At 46.9% G+C, this 22,177-nt stretch overlaps 1 protein-coding gene across 1 annotated transcript; it reads left to right on the forward strand.

The window, feature by feature from the left end:
• The first annotated feature begins 475 nt into the window (after positions 1-475).
• LOC144121336 (protein ABHD1-like) lies at positions 476-21,355 on the forward strand. Its single transcript, XM_077654508.1, has 5 exons — positions 476-718; positions 1,512-1,793; positions 6,009-6,278; positions 20,144-20,266; positions 21,064-21,355. Exons 1-5 carry the CDS (start codon positions 476-478, stop codon positions 21,337-21,339), a joined length of 1,194 nt encoding a protein of 397 aa, XP_077510634.1. The 3' UTR covers positions 21,340-21,355.
• The last annotated feature ends 822 nt before the right edge of the window (positions 21,356-22,177 follow it).

Here is a 22,177-nt window from a genome sequence, read left to right on the forward strand (position 1 = left end):
ATACATTTTATGTTAGGATATACAGAGACTCAGTAAAAGGTCGCAACTGGCGCAAAACCTTAAAAAACTAACTCTTATAGGTATTTTCGAGACAGAACGGAAAGGCACCAAGACACCACGCACGTTATTTAGGGCGACTATAGTAGAGTGCAGTGCGGCCCAGGTGGCAGGAAGCCCGTTCATGTTCCACAACGCTTTTCTACGGTGCGGGTAAACAGAATGAGTTTTTATACGTTTCTACACTTTTATTTTCTTTTTCCTGTCCTATACTCCCTTGATTCTTTCTTTTAATTATTCGTTGGCACTTTGATTACACGAAAAAAAAAAGAAGAGGAAATGATGCACAGCGCCGAGTGGTGTGCCTTGTTTCCGCAGGTGTCGCTGTCAGCACGTGTTGCCAGCTATTCAATCGACAGGCACCCGCCCTCGCGCTCGCTACTCGAGGTTGAAGTGCATTAAGAACTTGCGGATCGCGATGGGCGTCGCGCAACATCTGAAGGCGCCCACCAAGGGCGAGTTGCTGCTCTGTCTGGCGTGCTCCGCCTACGTAGTCTACTATGTCCTCGTGGTGGTGCGCAAGCCAAGGGTGGTGTGCCGCACCGGCCACGTTCGTCGCTTCCTATGCGTCCAGATGGAGGGCTTCGTGAAGGGATACTTCCGCACCCCAGTCTGGTGCATCGGCGCCAACCTGCAGCGGTTGGTCGGCTACCTTTACCACGTGAGTGCAACGCACGCCTCTCAGCTGCGGGAAGCAGCGCCACGCTTGGCCGATGAGGCCGCCCTTATTGCGGCTTACCAGCGCTCAGAGCTCATTCGCACTCACAGCTGGTTATCACAGATGTGAAGCAGTTGGGAAGGAATGAGGCGATATATAAGTGAAATAGAAAAGGGACTAACAGTAAAATAGGCAGTGTGCGAAATCAGTAAGCATGCCCTGAAGGCACAGCCAATATTGCAGGCCTGACGCTCTGAGTGCCTGAGAGGCCTTCACCACCGATGATTTCCAGGGCCAATGGTCCAGAACATTCATCTCCGTCAGCGGGCGTGGATCTGTACGCTCCAAAGCACGGCAGAGAGGCTTTGTTTCGACATTGTAATCAGGGAATTCACAAAGAATATGGGATATAGTCTCATCACATCCGCAGATGGCACATGCAAAGGTATTAGCAATAGCGATTACAAAGAGCTAAAGGTTACTTAGGGTAAGGGCATGAATTACAAGAGACTGCAAGCCTGGCAAGGGGCGTCAGAGAGTCAGGTGAGCGGGTGAGATCAGCAAGTCTGTGTGGATAAGGTGGCCGGACCTGTTACAGGACAGGGTTAATTGGAGAGGTATGGGAGGGGCCTTTGGCGTGTAGTGGACGCTGTTAGGCCGATGATTATGAGTAGCAGGTTCATAAATTGAAGGCTTATATAGCTTGCCGTCGTTCTCCCACAAGCAAGAAATGCAGTCATGTAGTAGTTTTCAGTAACGCGGACGCAGCGCAAATGTAATGTGCTCCCTCACGCAGTGGTGGCTTCCGCGTGTGAACTACCGTCGGGAGCTGCTGGTGCTGTCGGACCGGGGCCTTGTGGCGCTCGACTGGCTCAACGAGGAGGCGAGGGGACCCGTGGTGCTGGTGCTTGTCGCAGGTGGCTACACGGACAGCCAAAGCCGGCCGTGGCGCTCTTTGCTGCCCGCTCTCGCCGCGCTTGACTTCCCCTGCGTGGTGGTGAACGGGCGCGGCTGCGGCGGTGTGCCCCTCACCACGCACCGCATCACCTATGCCGCCAGCGTCAGCGACTTTGCGGAGGTACTACGGCCCTAACGGCCCTAAGCTGGCTGGTCGATCCCTACCCTGCTCCGCTATGGAGCTCTGTGGAGGACAGAGCTGCGTTGGGTAATCGGGGCAAAGTCTCTAGTGTTCGCACGTACGAACGGTCCATGAGTGGGTGGTATACCTATGTGCTAGGCAATCTGGAGAGCTAGACGCACCTTAGTCAAGTTACAGTGTGGGACATGAACCTTTTTTAAAAACTGCAGGCTGCTTTGAAAGCATGACACCCGACACCTGACGCCAGCTGATCAAGCCTACGAACACATCCCGGTTATATTGAGTGAAGATTGGCTAAGAACGGCTCTCTGAACAACTCGTTTCAGTTCAGTTCACTTTATTATCTTAAAAACCTACTTCAGTGGTATTACGGGTGAGGTGAATAATAATAATAATAATTGGTTTTGGGGGAAAGGAAATGGCGCAGTATCTGTCTCATATATCGTTGGACACCTGAACCGCGCCGTAAGGGAAGGGATAAAGGCGGGAGTGAAAGAAGAAAGGAAGAAGAGGTGCCGTAGTGGAGGGCTCCGGAATAATTTCGACCACCTGCGGATCTTTAACGTGCACTGACATCGCACAGCACACGGGCGCCTTAGCGTTTTTCCTCCATAAAAACGCAGCCGCCGCGGTCGGGTTCGAACCCGGGAACTCCGGATCAGTAGTCGAGCGCCCTAACCACTGAGCCACCGCGGCGGGGCAAGGGTGGGGTGGAAGAACAAGAATTTTATGATTGTGAATGTCGCGTCAAATAATTGGAGAAATTTATTAAACTGTTAAGCGTGATGGACAGGTGAGTGCAGCTCCTTCGTGGGAATGGTCGTTCCAGTCGGTTGTACTACGAAGAATACAAGAAGCGGAAAAAGTGACGGTGTGCGCCCGTTTGCGAGAAACTTGACGTGGACGGCTGGCGCGCTGAAATATGCGGGCTGGTAGGGTGATGTAAACTGGTCGGCCATGAGAACTACTCAAAAAGCTTATGAATATGCCAAAGAGAAGGAATGTGGCAATGAAGGGAAGAATTTTTCAGATCTTATTGTTTCTTTTTTGAGTGAGGATATTCGCTGATGCAGTATGAATACGCAGAATAAATGAATCGCCACATGATCATGTGTTGTGACTTTGAACTTATTTTAGTGTGCTGATGAGAATTGCTTGTTGCGGACACCAAATAGCAGATGCTTATTCTACTCTTTGTCTGGTATGTGATCTGCAGTCGAGAAGTTTAAGATTTAGAGAGGCGTGCCGTAGATGACGCTACTATGTTTGTTGCATCTGTGCGCCAGGAGAGCTCCTGGTCGAAAGTGACGACTAGGTATTCATATGAGAGTACAGATTGGAGCGGAACATTGGGAACTGAGTAAGTGCAAGCGTGGGGATTAAGCGGGTGATGAAAAGACAATAGATTAAATTTAATGAGATTAAGCGCCTTCGCCAGCCTTCGCCCCAGGGATGCACGCAGTTAAGGCCATTTTGTAGCTGCCATTAATCAGGTGTTTTGTGCGGTAGATCACTCAGTCGTCGGCGAACAGTTGTAGATAACAAGATAGTTTTAAGGGTAATTCGTTTATACAGATCTAAGAACAAGAGGAATGCTAGTAAATAATCCTGGCGGATGCTTGACAGTACGGGGAGAGGGCTGCGACCATTAACGAGGACAAATTCGGAGTGAATTCTTCGACCCACAATGAAACATAAGGATCTAACTTTAGTTGAGCTACTTTTAGCAATAAGCGGGTGTAGGATACTGAGTCCAATGCTGCAGCAGGACTTCAGTTTTAGCTATTTGGTGAATGGAGATCGTAAATGGAATACTACGGCGCAGGAACGCAGGGACAGGAACACTCAAAACACAGGTCAGGCGCCTACTTCCAACTGATTTTATTATCTAGAAAGACCGCGCTTAAAGCCACAAGAGAGGCACAAAACTACAAAACGCAGACGGCGTGAGAAAGGAGAAGCAGATGAAAAAATTTCCATAGAATCGCGCAGAAACTGTGCGTGAGTAAGCCGTCCGTGTCCTTAACAGACGAAAAGATTGCCTTTCTGCGCGCTTCTGTGCCAGTTTTTTGATCATCTTCTCTTTTCCTACGCCGTCTGTGTTTTGTATATTTTTGTGCCTTTCCTGTGGTTATAAGCGGTCTTTCTAGATAATAAAATCAGTTGGTAGTTGGCACCTGTGCTGCGTTTTGTGTGTTCCTGTCTGTTTTCTTGCGCCGTTGTATTCCATTTACGATGTCAGTACAATGCTTTTACAAAAATGTAGGAAAATAGTGTCAGTACGTGAATTTAAGACGAGGTCACTATGCACATCATGAAAGAAGACGGCCAACCTTATTTCGCATGACAAACCCTTGCGAAATCTATGCTGTGAAGCACAGAAGTTGTTACTGCCCAGAAAGTTCATGATTTGAGAATACAAGGCGTGTTCCGTGATTTTGCAAGATACGCGGATTGATGAGGTCAGGTGGTATTTTAGTCTATGGTACATTAGGTTTTTAGGTACTGTTCTGGTCTTTGTTACCTGGCTTATATACCAGAACGAACTTTTTTCCAGTCATTTGGCGCATACCCTGTAGAAAATGACTGTGAAAGCAATGAAGATAAGTACACTGCGTAAATGCCCTTATGATTGCTCAATATCTTGGAAATCATTTCATCTACGCCGGCTCTTGAGGAGATTGACTTTTTTTTCCAATAAGGACCGAAATGCCTGCTTTAGAAAATACGAACACAGGCATTTTCTAGTCTTTATCAGCTGTGGACACAGCAGCTGTCGCGTTAATTGCATTAGTAGATACCGATGAAAAGGCATGACCAAAATTTCATCGCATTCGATGTCATTGGCTTCTTTAGATTCATTTGTAAGAGCGATGGTATGCGTCGGGAGCTAATTTATTTTCTGGCATAATTTTCTAGGATTATCAGTCAAATTTTTAGAAGGTGACCATGAAGAAAAGAGTATTCGACATTGCAGATTGCGGTGGGAGATGAGTGCTCCATTGCGTTATATATTTCCTATGTGCAAGCGTTGTCTCTCTTTAGTTTCGTGGCACAGATAATACATTTATTTCTTGTTGCCTAGTCTTTGTAATGTTCCTTTATTCCAGGGTTTCCAGCGGTTGTTGTAGAAGCTTATTTTTGGGATGCTCCTGTTAGCATCTCGTTTCGAAATGCTTCAAGATCCTTCGCTGAAAACATACGTTGCGATACAAAGTAGAAGAATACAGAATACGAAAATAGTCTATCCAGCTAGGGAAGATATCGCAGGCAGCTTCCGTGCATCTGCCCCCTGTGCTTAATGTCTGCGGGGCTCGGGGGTCTCGCATTCCCCCACCAGTACTGACGAGGAATCTGAGACACCGCCCCCCCCCCCCCCCCCCCCACCCGCTCTATAATATAGGGACTGCATGAATCAGAAGCAGGCAACCATTTTTATTCTTCTTTCAGTCCTGGTCGAAACATTATCGTTTCGAAAATTTAATCGTGATTTTTAGTCAGAGGCCTGAACATGTTTTCTAATACCTGAGGAGAAACGTAAAAGGTTGGCAGCCCTACACAAAGGCTGGAAGAAAAAGGAAAACCCGTCACCTAACACCACGCGTCAGTCCAGACCTGGCCACTCAGCTTCAATGCTACCAAATAACAATGAGAAACACAGTGCAATGTCTACCCCTGGCAATTATAACAAGTCTTTAAAGAAAGCTTCCATCGTCCCCAAATACAAATCAGTTAAATATTATTAAATAGCAGGTTACTAAGATTTTTACAATTAACTAAATACGCTGCGGTGGCTCAGTGGCTTCTGCATTTGGCTGCTGAAGCTCAAGGTCACGCGATCGAAACTCGGCCGCAGCGGCCGCATTTCGATGGAGGCGAAATGCGAAAGACGCCAATGTGCAGGCGCGGCCTCAGTGCACGTTAATGTGTACAGGTGGTCCAAATTAAGCTAAAGCCCTCCACTAAGGCGTCCATTGCCGACATTCACCATCGAGACATTAAACCCCGCATACACACATTCTTTATTTTGACGGTAAACATGAGATACTTTAGGCACCGCCCGAAACCGCCAACGTGGGTTCTGTTTTCTCAAATGTAACCAGGAACGCGTTTTCGAGCTTGGCCTTTTCATTACCTTGCGCGGTTAGGTACTGGCCAGCAATTAGATGGCATGGCTACCGGTCGGCACTGCAGGTGGTGAAGAAGGTGCGCCAGCGCTACCCTCACGAGTGCCTTTTGGGTGTGGGCGTGTCCCTGGGCGGCCTCCTGGTGTCCCTCTACCTGTGCCAGCGGGGTCGCCAAGCTCAGCTGGACGCGGCACTGGCCGTGTCGCCGCCCTTCCAACCCGCGATGGCTGCCCGCGCCTTGGCCAACCCCTGGGGCTTCAACCAGCTCCTGAACGCTTGCATCACGCGCGGTCTCGTGGGTCGCCTGCGAGACAACGAGGATGTGGTGCGCGCCTCGGTGAGTGCACCATCCATGAAGAAAAGGGTGATTTGACAAGCATGATCACCACTTCGCTAGCGTATCATCTCCCGATATAGCATTGGAAATTTAAAAGAAAAATGATTTAGGTGATGAAACTCAGTCACTGAATGAATAATGTAACACGAGGCTTTCTGCGCTGAAACAATAACGAGATGATCGTCGACTCAGTCAGGGAACCGTTATAAATTTTCCTCTTTAAACAGTCATGTCTTGTTAAGGATGAGGTCGTGAATTGTCACGTGAGCTCGGCGTGCATTACCGGCGGAGGGGGGGGGGGTGAGCACTTGCTCCTTGCTGGCTAATTTAGAAATATTTATTGATTTGAGAAATCACAACCTGCCTAATGTCCCCACCTGCTGTTAAAGTTGAATAACATTTTAAAGAAATGGGCATGCGCTTCTTTTCTGAGCCAATGGTCGTGAGTGACTTTGCGGTAGTCTGCAACGCTCATTTGGAGTTAAGCAGATTGCAAAAAAAAAAAGAAACTGCTATGACTTGAGCGAAGACTTATAAGAACAAGATTATAAGGGTGGTGAAATCATTAATCAGACTGAAGGCTTTTTCAGATATCTTCTTTACTTATAAAGATTTGAGAAGCAGCAGTGGGATATTTCGTGAACACTGTTTAAACGACATTCCCACTGTCGACATGCAAGTGCTTTTTTTAATTTTCACTCTGCGTCTCCCTGGACACTGGTAAGTGTGGGGGCTCTGTGCTCCGTACAGACCGGCATCTCTGCTAATAGTAAAGACATGTTTATGTTGTCACGTACAGTTTATCTCCGTATGATATTTGGCAGCTTGGTATACGTTGCTAAACTTGTGGTAGGGCCGCGATTTTTTTTTTGTTCTTTCAGAAGAATGAGATCATGTTAGAGAGGAAATAATTATATGTGTGGGTGTGCGCATACCTTTTATAACTTCAATACTTCACTGTTCCGGTGCTGCTTACAAACGAGATAGGCAGAAAGGTTTCATTACTGCGGTAACCTGCTGCTTGCTTCACTTCCTGGCCATTGCTGAAATGATGACACGCAATAAGGCAGAAATACGTGGAAATTAGCAGAACAGCACTACGCTGTATCGACCTTGTGCCCTGCGTGGGTCATCAGGGTAACGAGGCTTCTTTTCTCAGGAGGGACGGATACTAACGGCAGCGACCTACCGTTTGTACTGCCGCAAAACGTTATAATGGTATTCCGGACATTTAAAAAATGAACGGCAATGAATGGCGACTGCACAACTGGTAATGTGGAAACTCGGCGCTGCATGGATGCGAAAAGACTGCGAACCCAGACATGCCTTTCCGAGGAATCATCGCTCTGTCAGTTTCGGCAAGCCGAATACAAAAATCGCTTGCTGTTGAGAATCAATCTCGGAAATGCACACGAACTGTTGGCGCCATTGGGCAGTCCTCCTAAATATACTTTAGTAAAACTTGGTGCTGGGATAGTTGGTTAAACATTTCTTTGAAACAGGTAAGCGCTAAATTAGACGAACAGAAGGCGAGAGAACGACCACATGACACAGATGACCGCTCATCTCTATCGTGTCGTTCTCTCGCCTTGTGTTCGTCTATTTTAGCTCTAACCCGTGTCAACGAAAAAAAAGTCCTCTTAAAAGTCTGAGCATCTTCGCTGCGACACGTCACTTCTTCACATGGTACCATGGCATTCGGCGCGTCGTGTTGTCACTATCGGCTCCCTGGACTCGTGAACCGCTTAGCCGCATGCGAGCCGCATTAGCTTCTGGTGCTTCTTTGGCAAGCACAATTTAAATTGAGGGTGTCAAACCTCGAAATTTGAGAAGACTGCCGGCTGTTAGCTTCACGGAAGCTTCAGAGCGGCAGTTTTCCGAAATGTTCAATAAGAATTACGATGCAGTCTGCTCGCCTTCAGCCGGAAAGGAATTGTTGGAAAGAAAGCTTCGGAACATGCCCTGAAGTGAAGTAGTGAAGCAAGGTGGCAGCTCCAATTAAAGAGATTCTACCTGCGTTCTCACAACCTGCCTAATGTCCCCACCTGCTGTTAAAGTTGAATAACATTTTAAAGAAATGGGCATGCGCTTCTTTTCTGAGCCAATGGTCGTGAGTGACTTTGCGGTAGCCTGCAACGCTCATTTGGAGTTAAGCAGATTGCAAAAAAAAAAGGAACTGCTATGACTTGAGCGAAGACTTATAAGAACAAGATTATAAGGGTGGTGAAATCATTAATCAGACTGAAGGCTTTTTCAGATATCTTCTTTACTTATAAAGATTTGATTTCACTTTGTCTAAACTGTTTTCACAGTTTTGGGCGCTCTGGAGCATTTCTCATCATGTAAAGCACCTTCAGTTGGGTTTTTTGTGATTTTACCGCTTTAGAGTGCCTGCCTAGGTCAGCCGTGGCGTCGTTACAGAAACATTGTTGGTAATATCCGAGTGGTATTCACTGCAATGGAAGCCGGACGTTTGGCTTCGATTAGGTGCGTTGACATCCCGACATAAACAGGCCGTCGGTGAAACCGATTATGAAACGTACTGCGACAGAAATGACGCGCGAGATAGTGTTTAACTCTGTGTGTGCGCAGCTCATTCGAGCTACGTGAAACAGTCAAATGTACTGTTTTTTTTCCCTGCTTCTGCGAAATATTAATAACTAAACGCTTAGAATCACGGTCCCCTGTTCCGACGGCGGCATCTGGAGCTCACTTGAAACATGGAGCCCTGATAGAAATTAATTCCGACACAAAGCTGCAAGAGTGGACGCCAACGTTTTTTTTTTCTCGTGATGTAACTTTATTGCCTATCAAGTCTAAATCGAAACTGTGCCCTGTGGTACGTTCGTGATAAATAAGCGATGTACATGATCGTGTAAATCACTCGGGCTTCGACCAACTGCATCGAAACCACCATTTCATGAGTGTGCCTTGTCTGGAGTAAGCAGAACGAGGACCACCTATATCTGAAGGCGTGACAGTTTCTTTGCTTTCGTGCGCTGCGCTCCTGCTTATCGAGAAGGCCGAGCTCGTGGCGCTGCGATGCAGTTTATTACACGACGCTTGCGGTAGACCATACGTACGCCACGAATACTCTATGGAAGTCGCTGCGGTGGGTCAGTTGTTAAGGGGCTCGGCCGTGGTCCCGAAAGACGCTGATCCGATCCCGGCCGCGGTGGTAGCAATTCGATGGAGGAGAAATGCTAGAGGCCCGTGTACTGTGCGGAGTCAGTGCGCGTTAAAGAATCCCAGGCACTCAGAATTATCCGGAGCCTTACACCACGTCGTCCCATATTGCCTGAGTGCTTTCGGGAGTTTACTATCATAATAACCAAACTAAAACTCTATGAACACAGTGCTCTAGTAGAGGTATACCCCGTAAATTAAGCCACGAGTGTCCTCTGAATGCATTATTTTTCTGCACAAAGGGCTCTATACTTTGATAAAGGCAGTAGATCACGGCGACGGTTTGGCGACATAAAGGAGAGCGTCTAGGACTCAGCATAGAGGTGGAACTTCGTCGGGGACACTGCGCCTGATAGGCTTGTGGCTTATCATTGATGGCAGCGTCACGCCGTTCTAGCGAAAGGAAACGTTGGATTGTTATGTCGCTTGACAAGATGAGGCATCCCCTTCTTTTGACAGCGTATAACAGGGATCAGAGCCTTAGTGTGTACCGAAATATCGGTGCGTGGGCACTTTTGCATTTGGCTTCTACCGCAATGTATTTTGCACTTCGCTGAGGCGTGGCTCGAACCCGCGATTCGTAATCATGACGTCGCAGAACGCTACATCCTCTGAGCAATCGTTGCGAGTAGAACAGCAGAAGTAAAAGGGACAGAAGTTTTCATCGAGGTGTGTGGCGAGGCTGATTGGTTTGGGGGCCCGAAAAAGGAGAGAAAGTACGAATACAACAATCACGGCTGCCATGGTTGACAACGCCATCGTGAAAACATGCATAAAAGTGGCCCTCAAGGATTGCAACACCTTCGCGGAAATACAGGTATGCACTTCACTCCTACTTTCTTCCAATGACAAATTTGTGGAAGCTCGTTGTGACATAGATATGAGCTCACAAACTAGGATGAGCAGGATGTCTACTGGTAAAGTACTGCGTATCGTTCATGCTGCACCCTTTTAATAGCATAGAGCCATGCACTGACGAGGAGCTGTGTACAATTGCTAATAAGTGTGCAGTGGGGAGTAAAAAAAGATTCCACAATCGAACGATCGCCGGAGTGGAGTAATGACTACTCATGGTGCTGTTGCTAAGAACAAACAACATCGTTAACTACAGTTCCAGGCCTTTCAAGCGCCACAGTCCTGTGAATGGTTCTTCAGAAAGTCACGGCCAGCAATGATTTATATAATTTTTTCTTTCTTCTACCGTGACAGTCGTCGGTCATTTGCGCCAATCTTTATTACTCTCCACTGTACGCCGGCAGTGTCAACGGGAATATGCAGACAAGCACGTCTGCCTCGGACAGCATGAGGTGTGGACAAGCGGCTACCCTGCAGGCCGCTGAGTTGTTAGCATTCGTTGTGTAGCACCTTGCTCAGCCTTGTAGAGTTCCGGCAGATGGCAGTACTGGGCTACATCCTGCCATCAGACGATCCTGATCTTTTGGAGAGTAACTGTAGCTGTCTGGGAAGTAAGCACGCGATACCAGTGCGATGACATTCACCTCGAGTACGCTAGAAGTGGATGTATAGCCCACATACCGCACAGTTTGGTGGAAATATGCCCTATGATATCAAATTTCAACAAAAATATGCATGAATAGAAGTAAGCAAGTTCACTCAATGGAGGCGCGCCGACGCACTGTTTGGTTTGCATGTCGTCTGCATGGGTAGCTCTGCTGGGTACCTCGTGTCTTCTGTGACTGCGGGAAACGTGATTTACGTCTGTATTTTGCAGCCCCGTACTGATGAAAACTATACAGGCTGCGCTTGGGTTGCAAGGAGGCTATGCTGGGTAGTTCGCGATCTCCTGGACTTCTTGCCTTCAGATGATCCTGCCTTGTCTTAGAAAGTGACGGGGCAAAGTTGAAATTTGGAATCGTTGGAAAGTCATGAATCAGAAGGAGTTGGGGGGGGGGGGGTGAAGGACGCACTTTGCACAATGCTCTTCCTGTGTCCTTCTCATCTGGTTTCTTTCGCGCTAAGCGCACCTCCAAGTCCAGAGAGCAACTGGATAGATCCATCTTTCTCCGAGGTGAGCACGTACACGCATGGCGTGAAAGGCATGAAAGATTTATTCCAAACTTTCTTCCAACTATACTGCCTGCTACTCTACATCTCTAGAACCTACTTCCGCTTTCCGTGGGTTGAGTTAACGGTGTAGCATTAAGAAGATCCTGCAATGTTTATCCGAACTTTTTAAGCCAGTGTTATTCATCGTGGCCCCTGGCCAGGCGAAGGGGATGACTGTGGGAGCACAACGTACCTGCAAGGCTGAACAACACTCTACAAGCCCATTCTGAGGGGACAATCAAACGTGATCAAATGCTAGAGATCTTGTTCATCCTCTATCTTTTCCCACAGTAAGAAGGAAGCAAGACAAGTGCGGCTAGAGCAACAGGTGCATAGCCTCAGCTTCCTCCGAGCTCTATGCGCCGTAAGAGGAATCCGAGCACTAAGAAGGGTGCTCTTCTGACGACGCTTACCCTGCAACGCAAAGCCTTCCACTCCACTTGGAAAACACGCAAGCAAGCAAGACCCGCCGCGGTGGCTCAGTGGTTAGGGCGCTCGACTACTGATCCGGTGTTCCCGGGTTCGAACCCGACCGCGGCGGCTGCGTTTTTATGGAGGAAAAACGCTAAGGCGCCCGTGTGCTGTGCGATGTCAGTGCACGTTAAAGATCCCCAGGTGGTCGAAATTATTCCGGAGCCCTCCACTACGGCACCTCTCCTTCCTTTCTTCTTTGACTCCCTCCTTTATCCCTTCCCTTACGGCGCGGTTCAGGTGTCCAACGATATATGAGACAGATACTGCGCCATTTCCTTTCCCCCAAAACCAATTATTATTATTATTAAGCAAGCAAGCAAGAGCACAGGAGCTTCAGAGGAACAGCCTAAAGTTCCGAGAAGAAGCATGAAAGCCAGAGGATCGTCTGAAACATGCACTGGAGGGATTTGACTGCAACAGGTGCGTGTTGCACATCAAAAGCTTAATATGGTGCAGTAAAATAATTTTGTGGCCGTTTGCAGTGGACTTTATATTTCGCGTTAAACCACTGTGAAAGTGGGGCTTCGCCAACACAGACATTATTTTGAACAAGCACACTGCCTTGATAATTGTACCCAGTCTATTTCTTAAATTGTTTAATTATGTGCAGCACCTGCTGTCCGTATTGAAACTATCGCCACAATATGGTAATGTAATGTAACTACGCTGTATACTACACTACTCTGTCCAAAGTACATTCTACGGCGGCAGGACTCAGGTTTAAAACTAGCGCCAGTTCTTAGGATACCGCTATTTAAGACAGTGCAGTTGGACCTTCCAAAAAAGCCGAAATGTCTGACATGACTTGATTGAGAGATATGTAAACCTAAGGTCTTTTTATTGTTCACGTTAAACACAAGTCATTCTCAGTGTTGAAGCGAAAGGTATCACAGAACTCTCATTGCGAAATGATTTAATTAATGGCGTTGACTACAGTACCGTCTGACGGCACTATTACTGAAACGACAAACTTCACTACGATAGGTAAAGGTGTGGTCGCGTAGGCCGGAGAATGAGCTTGAATGACCTTCAGACCAACCACGTTTATTCCTTCCATACGGCGCTGTTGGGTGTCTACCGATATATGTAAGACAGTTACTGTGGCATTTCCTTTCCTCAAAATCATTTTTCAAAACAAATCTTCCGAATTATTCGAAAGCAAAAGAAAGGCGCATAACTGGCCCCTGGGACAGTGGACGCCTCAGCCGCACTTTAACATACGTGGCGGTACTGATAGATTTGCGCTGCTTGCGTTGGCATTCACAACGTTGTTGCAGAAACGCGGAACTGGAGGTATAGACCTTCGGCGTTTATTGTGTTGATTGCCGTTGCCGTTGACAGCATTCTATACTCCGATGATTTTGAGGAAAGGAAGGCGCATATCTGGCTCTCTGGGGAAGTCGATGCCTTAATCGCACTATGAGGTGCGTTGCGGTGGTAGAGAGGGGGATTTCGGCTGCATGCATTAGCGCTGACATTGTTGTAGCAGACGCGCGGCACAGCAGCAATAAGCCGCAGCGTTCATTGGGTGACAAACCTCTCGACATCAACCATTAACTTAACTGAAACCTGCCAGGGTGGCAGGCTGCGCGCACTGCCTATCCAGTGTGCTGAAGATACTCAACGCTACAGACGCCAAGCCGCGTCTAGTTCCCCAATACACCACTGCTTTCGCTCTCTAACCAGCCTTAGCAGTAGTTGAACGGCAGCTAATTTTTTTAATGATTAAACAACGTACGTCCGACCGTACGCCAAGCGCGCGTTCCGGTACGGTGTGCAGCTTTGAAGCAGGAATCTCGTGATCCGTGTGCCTCTATGATCCAGTGTGGCCAACCGTCGGAATGCACGTTCGCGGTCGCGTAATGCCACAGTTCTCGGGAAAAACACTTGTCTTCAGCATTGTATTCTATCAGTCCCAAATGGTTATTTTACGGTGAAGGAAAAAAAAATCTACGGAAATGAAATACGTTCATGAGAGAAAAAATGCACATGGGTGTATTTCGGTGGGGATTTATTCTCTTGCGAGCGTGTTCCTTTTCCACAGTTCTTACCCTGTTAGCCATGCACCAACTGGCCCAACAGGTCAGGATTCTTTAGGTCTGCTTACTTTGCATGTGTTTGCAACGATTTCTCAACATCGGGGATGCAAAGGGAAGTGTATTTGAGGAATGTGTGCAAGCGGACTGAAACGGGCTTTTCAGATCTTAGCAACGTTCGGAAAGCTGCTCACAGGATTTATAATGGGAACAGACGACGCATATGTAACGCCATAGTCGCGTGCACATCGTTACTCTGCATCCCAACAGTATTATTGAGATATTCGCTCAGTTTCTGCTATAGGCTTCGTTCAGCGAGAGCGGGGCTCTTTAGTGCAGCACTGCCCGCGGCTCCGCCGTGGTAGATTCTGCAGTTCTGTGCAGGTGGAGGTGGTGAACCTGCTAGCCACCCACTTGCTTTTTGCTGCGTTTCGGGCACGACCAACGAGCGCATTCGTATTTACTTGCGTGCACTGCTTTATGCGATGTCTCAAGTGATATTCACTGGCTTTAGGCCTAATAAGGGCGTGCAGGAATACCTCCATCCCGCCTCTCTGACGAGCGGGAAGAAGTTATATGACGGTGGACATGTTACTTCCGTGAGAGAAGTGGACGACGTAGATGTGTGTGCGAAGTGCAATTCCCAGCACGGGAAACAAGTTTACTGCGTTTTATTTCACGTGAGTAAAACTGACATTCTTGACGTAGCTGTTGCCTCGGCTCTAAAACGGGCACCTATGTCGGAGATGTACGTTTTGGGCCGCTTCTGTGCCTTCCACACAGCAACCTGTGGTATGCCCCTAATTTTGCTGGCCTCGTTTCTTATTTTGGGGCACTTTGATGCGCGAAACGTTTTACATATCATTTAAACTGGTCTGCGCGGTATGCTGTTTCAGCGGAGTTATTGCACGCACAAAAAAAGAAGCAACAACTCTTCTCAGGAATGTGACTCCATTAAAGAATTGAGCTTTGCACTTCTCTGAGAACGATTTGGAAAGCGATTTCTCGGCGGGAACGTAATCATTTGCAATGCGTTCACATTGTGTAAATATTTGCTTGTTTTTGTTAACCAGTTTGGTTTTCCAAGTTCGTGCGAGTTGTTGAATTTGCATTGTATTCATTGCAGTTAAGCAAGGAAGACCGTAAACTACAAGCTGGACACTGAATCAGCAGGTGCGGCGGTGCAGGAAGCTGCAAGCACTGCACTGCCGTCGCGCTTTACATCAAGATAGACGAAGATGTCTCGTGCACATCTGAAAGGCAGAAGTGAGGAAGGCCAACCAAAAAGGTGTGTGCAGATGATAAAGAGTCAGTTGAAGAACTTTTTGGTGGCACGCATTGCATTTCAGTACCTAACTCATGCAATATAAGTGTACTTATCCTTGAATTGCCAAGCATTTTTTTTGCAGTGGTTAAGCAATTCAGATGTAAAAGACTACAAGATTTGTGGCTTCCAATTACAGATGCCACAAAGCGTACTCCAGCTTTATTTCATCTAATGCACTTGCACATTTTCTTGCAGCTATCATGCACCCATACATCGGTGGAAGGAAGAATCCCGAAGCTTTCGAGATAAGCTTAATCGTAAAGCACCTTCACATTACAATTGTTATATGACACAAATCTGGAGGGAACAGAATAATTTTTTTTTTCTGGGGGGGGGGGGTGCATGTTACATCATTACATCATAGACCAAATGTTGCTTGAAGTTATATGACGTTATTGCACAGTCGAAAAAATCTTTTGCAGGAAACAAAACAGGCTCTGCACATCTTAATCGTCACTGGGCAATTTTCAAAGATAGTAATATAGAAAACAGACCATGAGCAATTCATGACAAGATAAGTGGCCGAGTTCTACACAAAAAGTATAAGATGTGCAAGTGCTCTGCAGCTATGTGCCTTGAAGAAGGGGCCGCTAGTAACTTTAGGTGCGTGCTTTGCCACCTTGTTGTCGTACATTTGAGAATTGTAATGGAATGTATCTGCTAAATGTCCTGTTAAAATTTCTGACAGGTGGCACCAAAAAAGAAAACAAAGGACAACGTGCCACTAGCACACACTATACTTCGAACAAGGAAGACGCCCCAGGAGCTCGTGCGAACGCTTTTCCATGGTCGAGGATTTTACTCAGCGGCCACTGCATACGGTACATTTTCCAACATCACACCATTGCATGTTGGGCTAATTGAAAGTTATTTTTCAGACATGAAGATGGAGCCAGTGCCACGCGAGGACTTCGAAAACAAAGTTGGTGCAGATGTGGTAGAGGTAATCCACATCGAACCAACTTGGCTTATTAATTTGTGCTGATACAATACACACATTTGTGTTGCTCATATAGGTCTACATAAGCGATGCATATTTCTACCTCTTATTTTGCAACAAGTCTAGTCTGATGTGACATGCATTTCTGGAGAGGATTTTTTTTTCCAGATTAAACTTGTTGTCTATTAAGCCCAGCCATGGGTTCGCGGAAGGCCTGATCGGCTTTTTAAAACTGCAAAGGGTGTTTTCCTGCTCAAGATAAAGTGCCGATTTTCAAGAAGAGAAAGCTTAATTATTGATGCAGAGCGCCAGCTGACATTTGTGCAATACATCAGGTACAGCAATGACAAGCTGACCCTGCTTTCTTGGCACCGATATTACACCCAGGTGGCACTGCTCATGCTCATCTGCAACCTCAGTGAATGCTTTTTCTTTGTTTACTCAAAAAGCCAAAGCGTCAGTCTCAATGTATAGAGGGACAGCCACTTGTGTGCTCTACTGTGCGAGCCTTGGAAGATTTTTACTTCACCTGGCTGCTCCCCGCTCTCGTCAAGACAAAAATAACCTTTTGTTTTGAATAAAGACTTCTGTTTATATGAGAGTAGCACGGGTCTGCTGACTGAATGTGGTGCATGGCTTCAAGCCTCACTGTTCAGAGCGAATAATAGGTGGCTGCAAATTTGCTGCAATACAACAGACATAAAATTCGCCGCTCATTGCTGCAGTCAGCTCTGTGGGTAGGCATGTTTTAAGGATGCTGAATACCTTTACACGCTGAATAATCCTTTCCACATGAATTCGCACCAGCGCAATCTGGTATTCGCACTTGCGCAACAGCATTTCTATTTGGCGAGGCCATCACTATTGCCACTGCTGCTTGACATCATTGTATACACAGGACGTCATATACGCAGGTGGTTTCCACTGTTTTTACAAGCGACGCAAATATTTTAATTTTCGTCTTGTGTGAGTCACTGTGTAGGTGCTTATAGATAGGGCATTAGGATTTGGACAATTTTATTGATTGTACGCAATCATTAAATGACGCTTTAAAAATCAGGCGCTTATATGCGCTCTTAACTTTTCAGGAATTAGAATCATGGCGCGTATGCTAAAGCACAGCGCCCAGGGAAGATATTGATTACGGTTCGCACAGACAGCAGACGGGGAAGCGCCTCTCCTTCAACGTATACAGGGTTGTTAGAGTTTATTTACATATAGGCTTGTCTTGCTTATCAAGTCATAACAGGACTGGGTACATATAAAAAGAATCGCGTCCCTTCGTTTTCTTCGATTGCTATCATTTACCATCAAGAAAGGCTGGCGCTCATAATGAGGTGTGCGGAGTACAAATTGCCGATAAACAAATAAATGAAATCTTAGCAGCACCGCCACGGTGGCTCGGGTTAAGGCGCTTGGCTGCTGATCCGGAGTTCCCGAGTTCGAACCCGACCGCGGCGCCTGCGTTTTTATGGAGGCAAAACGCTAAGGTGCCCATGTGTTGGGCGATGTCAGTGCACATTAAAGATCCCCAGGTGGTCGAAATTATTCCGGGGCCCTCCACTGCGGCACTTCTCTCTTCCTTTCTTTCACTCCCTCCTTTACCTCTTCCCTTACGCTGTTCAGGTGTCCAATGATAGATGAGACAGATACTGCACCATTTCCTTTCCCCAAAAACCAATTATTATTATTAGCAGCAGTGCTAAGAACGGAACCCGCGCACTCCATGTGACAGTCGGAAACTGAACGGGCACACCACAGAACAGCATGCAGCAGTATTTTCAGCGATTCTTTCCTTACTAAAGAGGCTGTAAAAGGATGCTGCTTGAGCGGTTCCATGTGAGCAGCTAGTGCATGTCTGGCGCAGGTGCGAAGGCCCAGTCGCGCAAGGTAATTCGTGGCAGATTCATTTCTTGCGCCGCCTGTATTGCTGACCCCCGTAAACACTTGTTTTTCGGTTATTACGTTTGGGGGCTTAAATACGTAGGCGCTGTGACCCCAGCCTCCTTAACGAGGTTCAAAAGCAAACTATATCCGTGATACACGCACCAGCACAAGAGAGGTTAAGGTGTACCAGCAGGCACAACAAGGTTACTGAGTGGTACAGACCGGTTCAAGTATACAAAAAAAACAACAACCTAAAAGCCTGGATAATCTCTAGTTAATTATTTGCTGTTTTTATTACAGTTGGAAAATAAAATTCTAGTGTATAAATACTTTTGAGCACAGGCGCAGTGCGCTAATTATGCGAATGCGTTTTACACGAACGCAACAGCGCTCCTCAAACAAAAAAAAACGAGAAAAACAAAAGAATTGCAGTTTTTTATTTGTATCATTTTGAAAATGCGTATTGCTCATATTCATTCAAAAATAATTCAAGACCAAGAGGAACGACCGGAGGATCTGTCATACCTCGTTAACTCACTGCGTTGAACAGTACATCAGGCAAATAAAGGAAGAGCCTTGGGGGTATCTATTCCCCACACATTCCTTGTGGCGTGTTCTTTTGTCGACGAGAAGAGGCAAAGACGTAAGCTTAGGGAAAATATGGTAACATTATACTGGCGAATTTTTGTGTAACTTGGCGGGCGACACTATGTGTAGTAAGCAGGAGCTGATCCAGTTAGTCTAATATTACCTAGCAGAACTCTATAAAAAGCGTTCTCGGTGATGCGGCAAATTGCAAAGAGTTCGGATATGTCCGCCGCTGGGGACATCCGATTACATCCAACAACAGTTTTTCTTTTGTAGGTTTTGTTGCGTTCATGGACATATAAGTGGCTTACGGGACTAGCAAACACCTTTTAAAATTAGCCTCCAGAAAGCGAGACGTCTTGAGCGACCTTGAGTTCCGGAGGAAACGCCAAGGTTCTGTCTGCGCAGGCCGAAGGAAAATGCAATCACAGGAGTCGTGACAGTTGCACTGACCAACAAAGGATGTTCAGTATCGTGGATACGATGTATTAGTGTACGCTTACATCTGGAGCCTGTAAAGTTCGGTGTGACGCTTTTGAGGCAGACTGAGGTGTGCCGTAACAAGACGCCTAAGCCCTCGACGACAGCCACATTTGGATCACGAAGTTGGCGCTCCAAGCGGTTACAACTGCGTCTGAGGTTATAGCTTCGGGTTTAACATCGATTAGCTGAAGTTATTCCTGACACAAAGTTCGCAGTATTCACCGCAATATATCCCTCATATTACAGTTGGTCAATGGCGAGCCTCTTTACAGTCTTTAAGCAATGCTTTTAATGTGCAGAATTTTTAACAAGAACAGGTAAGATATTCAGCAAGTTTTTCGGCGTTTGTATCCTTATATTTTGAATCAATTTTAATCTGAACATGTGGATTTGGGTTGAAATTATACCGAAAACTAACGGAAGGCATGAGGCACTTCATCGCCACGTGTGGCGCAGGTATGAGACGCTGTGAGAAAGACATCCGTTCGGTGGAGCGTTTCCCATGTGGCGACCCGGCAGCTGCTCAGCGTAGCCCATCGCATTGCCTTTGTTGGCAGTGCAAACGCTGGCGAATGCTGCCACGTTATGAGCTGCTGTAAGCCAGCATCCTTCCATTTACGACGAATGAGGCTCTCAAAATGAATAGTCTGGGCCTACCTGTAAATTTTCCTTTGTGAATGAGCAACATATACCCAGTGTTGAAATATAGGCTTCACATTCACATTTTAGAGCACCTGCAATTCCTTGCAAAGAAGGAGCGCCCTGAATTTAATTTTTTTTTTCAGTACCTTTCTTTTCCTTTCAGTACTTTCAGTTTTTCAGTACCTTTCTTTTCTTTATGAGGGTTATTATAACGCACAATATGGTTTCTGCGCAGAGGGTGATCCGGGCTGATGATGTTTTCCGCTGTTGGACACTGGCATCATTTGACAGGCATTATGCAGCCCCGGCATTCGGGTTCCAATCGGTGCAGGATTTCTACGAGAACTGCAGCCTGAAGGTAGGAGGAAGCAGAGAATTACGCCTTTTAGCAAGAGCGTACGAAACTGCGAGATGTTTTTTTGCTTTTGAGTAGCTGGGGGCTATCGATTGTAGGCTTCATGAAATGAAGGTTCATGACCACCTTAATTTGATTGCAGGCCTCATGAAGTGAGGGTTCATCACCACTGTAATTTTCCTCTCGGAGTTATAGTAGATGGCGAGCTTGATTCTCCGCTTCCGCGACAATTTTTCTTCTCAGCAATGATGGTCTTGCTACGGGGAAGGAACGATGAACAACGAGGAACGCCAGAAGCTTTGGAGAGTATTTTTCCTATGCAGCTATCCTGTCAATGTACACACTGTTTGTGAGATGGAGACTAAGGGTACGATTTGTCTCTGGATTGTAGGCCACTATGTTTAGCTCTGCCGTTTTTTGCGGATTCAGGAACAGTATTGGCGACTTAATTGCGACAGCATGCCCTGCGGCTTATAAAAGTTATAATAGCGGTCCCCTCATCCAGCGTTCCAAGTCAGCAGGCCGGCGTTGTTTGAAGCCCGTGCCATTAAGATGGCGAAGACGGGGCGTTAAATTTATCGCACCACCACATAGGAGTTGATACGCGGTGGCTTCACTCACAAGAACGGGGCAGAAGAGACAAGTGTCTGAAAATGAGACATAGAATTGTGGCTGGCCGCGCGAAGTCTCAATCTTCGAAATATAACCTTGTGTCCAAGAGATCATCACTTGAAAGCTTTAATAACCGCAGACACGCTATACTCCAACCCTATAGTAACGCGATGTCGAATCGCATGCAGGGAAAGCTGTGCATGGTGCAGCGACCTCTCGTCTTCCTCGTGTCGGAGGACGACTCGCTGAACCCCGAGACAGCCCTGCCCGAGGACGAGGTACTGAAGTCTCCCTGGCTGGGGGCCGTGGTGACTCCGCGCGGGGGCCACATGGGGTTCGTGGACGGCTGGCTGCTGCCCCGCCAGCCCTTCTACGCGGAACGCTTCGTGGTCGCCTTCGCCGTGGGTCTCCGCAAAGTGTGCAAGGCGCGCGGCGTTCGGGTGCTGCATACGCTGGGGAATTAAAGGCTTCTCGCAAGTATACGAGTTGAAGGCTGTTTTTATTCTTGCTTAGCGATTGTGGCCGGGGACTGCACTTGGCCCCCAGTTGTGGGCAACACCGTTGTCTAACCTCGTGGTGCCTTGAGCGTACACGCTTTCGTTCGAGGCGCAAGGGCTGTTAATCTGTTTTTTTCGGCTTACTGAATTCATTGGCACTAACATAAGGCATAGCATGCTGGTGTACTGCTCCGCGCTAACATAACTTGGTTCACCATGTTGAATTTTAGTGTATTTTTAGTTCAACCTGGTTCAACGAAGAAGGGGCAACCGTGAACATCTCACATGAACGAAGAGTAGAAATATTAATAAAGATCATATTTTCGACAGGATATCGTCAACCTTATCACAAAGCGGTGAAGTATAGTGAATTGCGCTCTCGGTTACACTTACCCCTGAATCCCCCTTCAGAAGCAGCAGTGGGATATTTCGTGAACACTGTTTAAACGACATTCCCACTGTCGACATGCAAGTGCTTTTTTTAATTTTCACTCTGCGTCTCCCTGGACACTGGTAAGTGTGGGGGCTCTGTGCTCCGTACAGACCGGCATCTCTGCTAATAGTAAAGACATGTTTATGTTGTCACGTACAGTTTATCTCCGTATGATATTTGGCAGCTTGGTATACGTTGCTAAACTTGTGGTAGGGCCGCGATTTTTTTTGTTCTTTCAGAAGAATGAGATCATGTTAGAGAGGAAATAATTATATGTGTGGGTCTGCGCATACCTTTTATAACTTCAATACTTCACTGTTCCGGTGCTGCTTACAAACGAGATAGACAGAAAGGTTTCATTACTGCGGTAAC

The sequence above is a fragment of the Amblyomma americanum genome, chromosome 1, assembly GCF_052857255.1.
Source record: "Amblyomma americanum isolate KBUSLIRL-KWMA chromosome 1, ASM5285725v1, whole genome shotgun sequence".
Taxonomy (NCBI): Eukaryota; Metazoa; Arthropoda; class Arachnida; order Ixodida; family Ixodidae; genus Amblyomma; species Amblyomma americanum.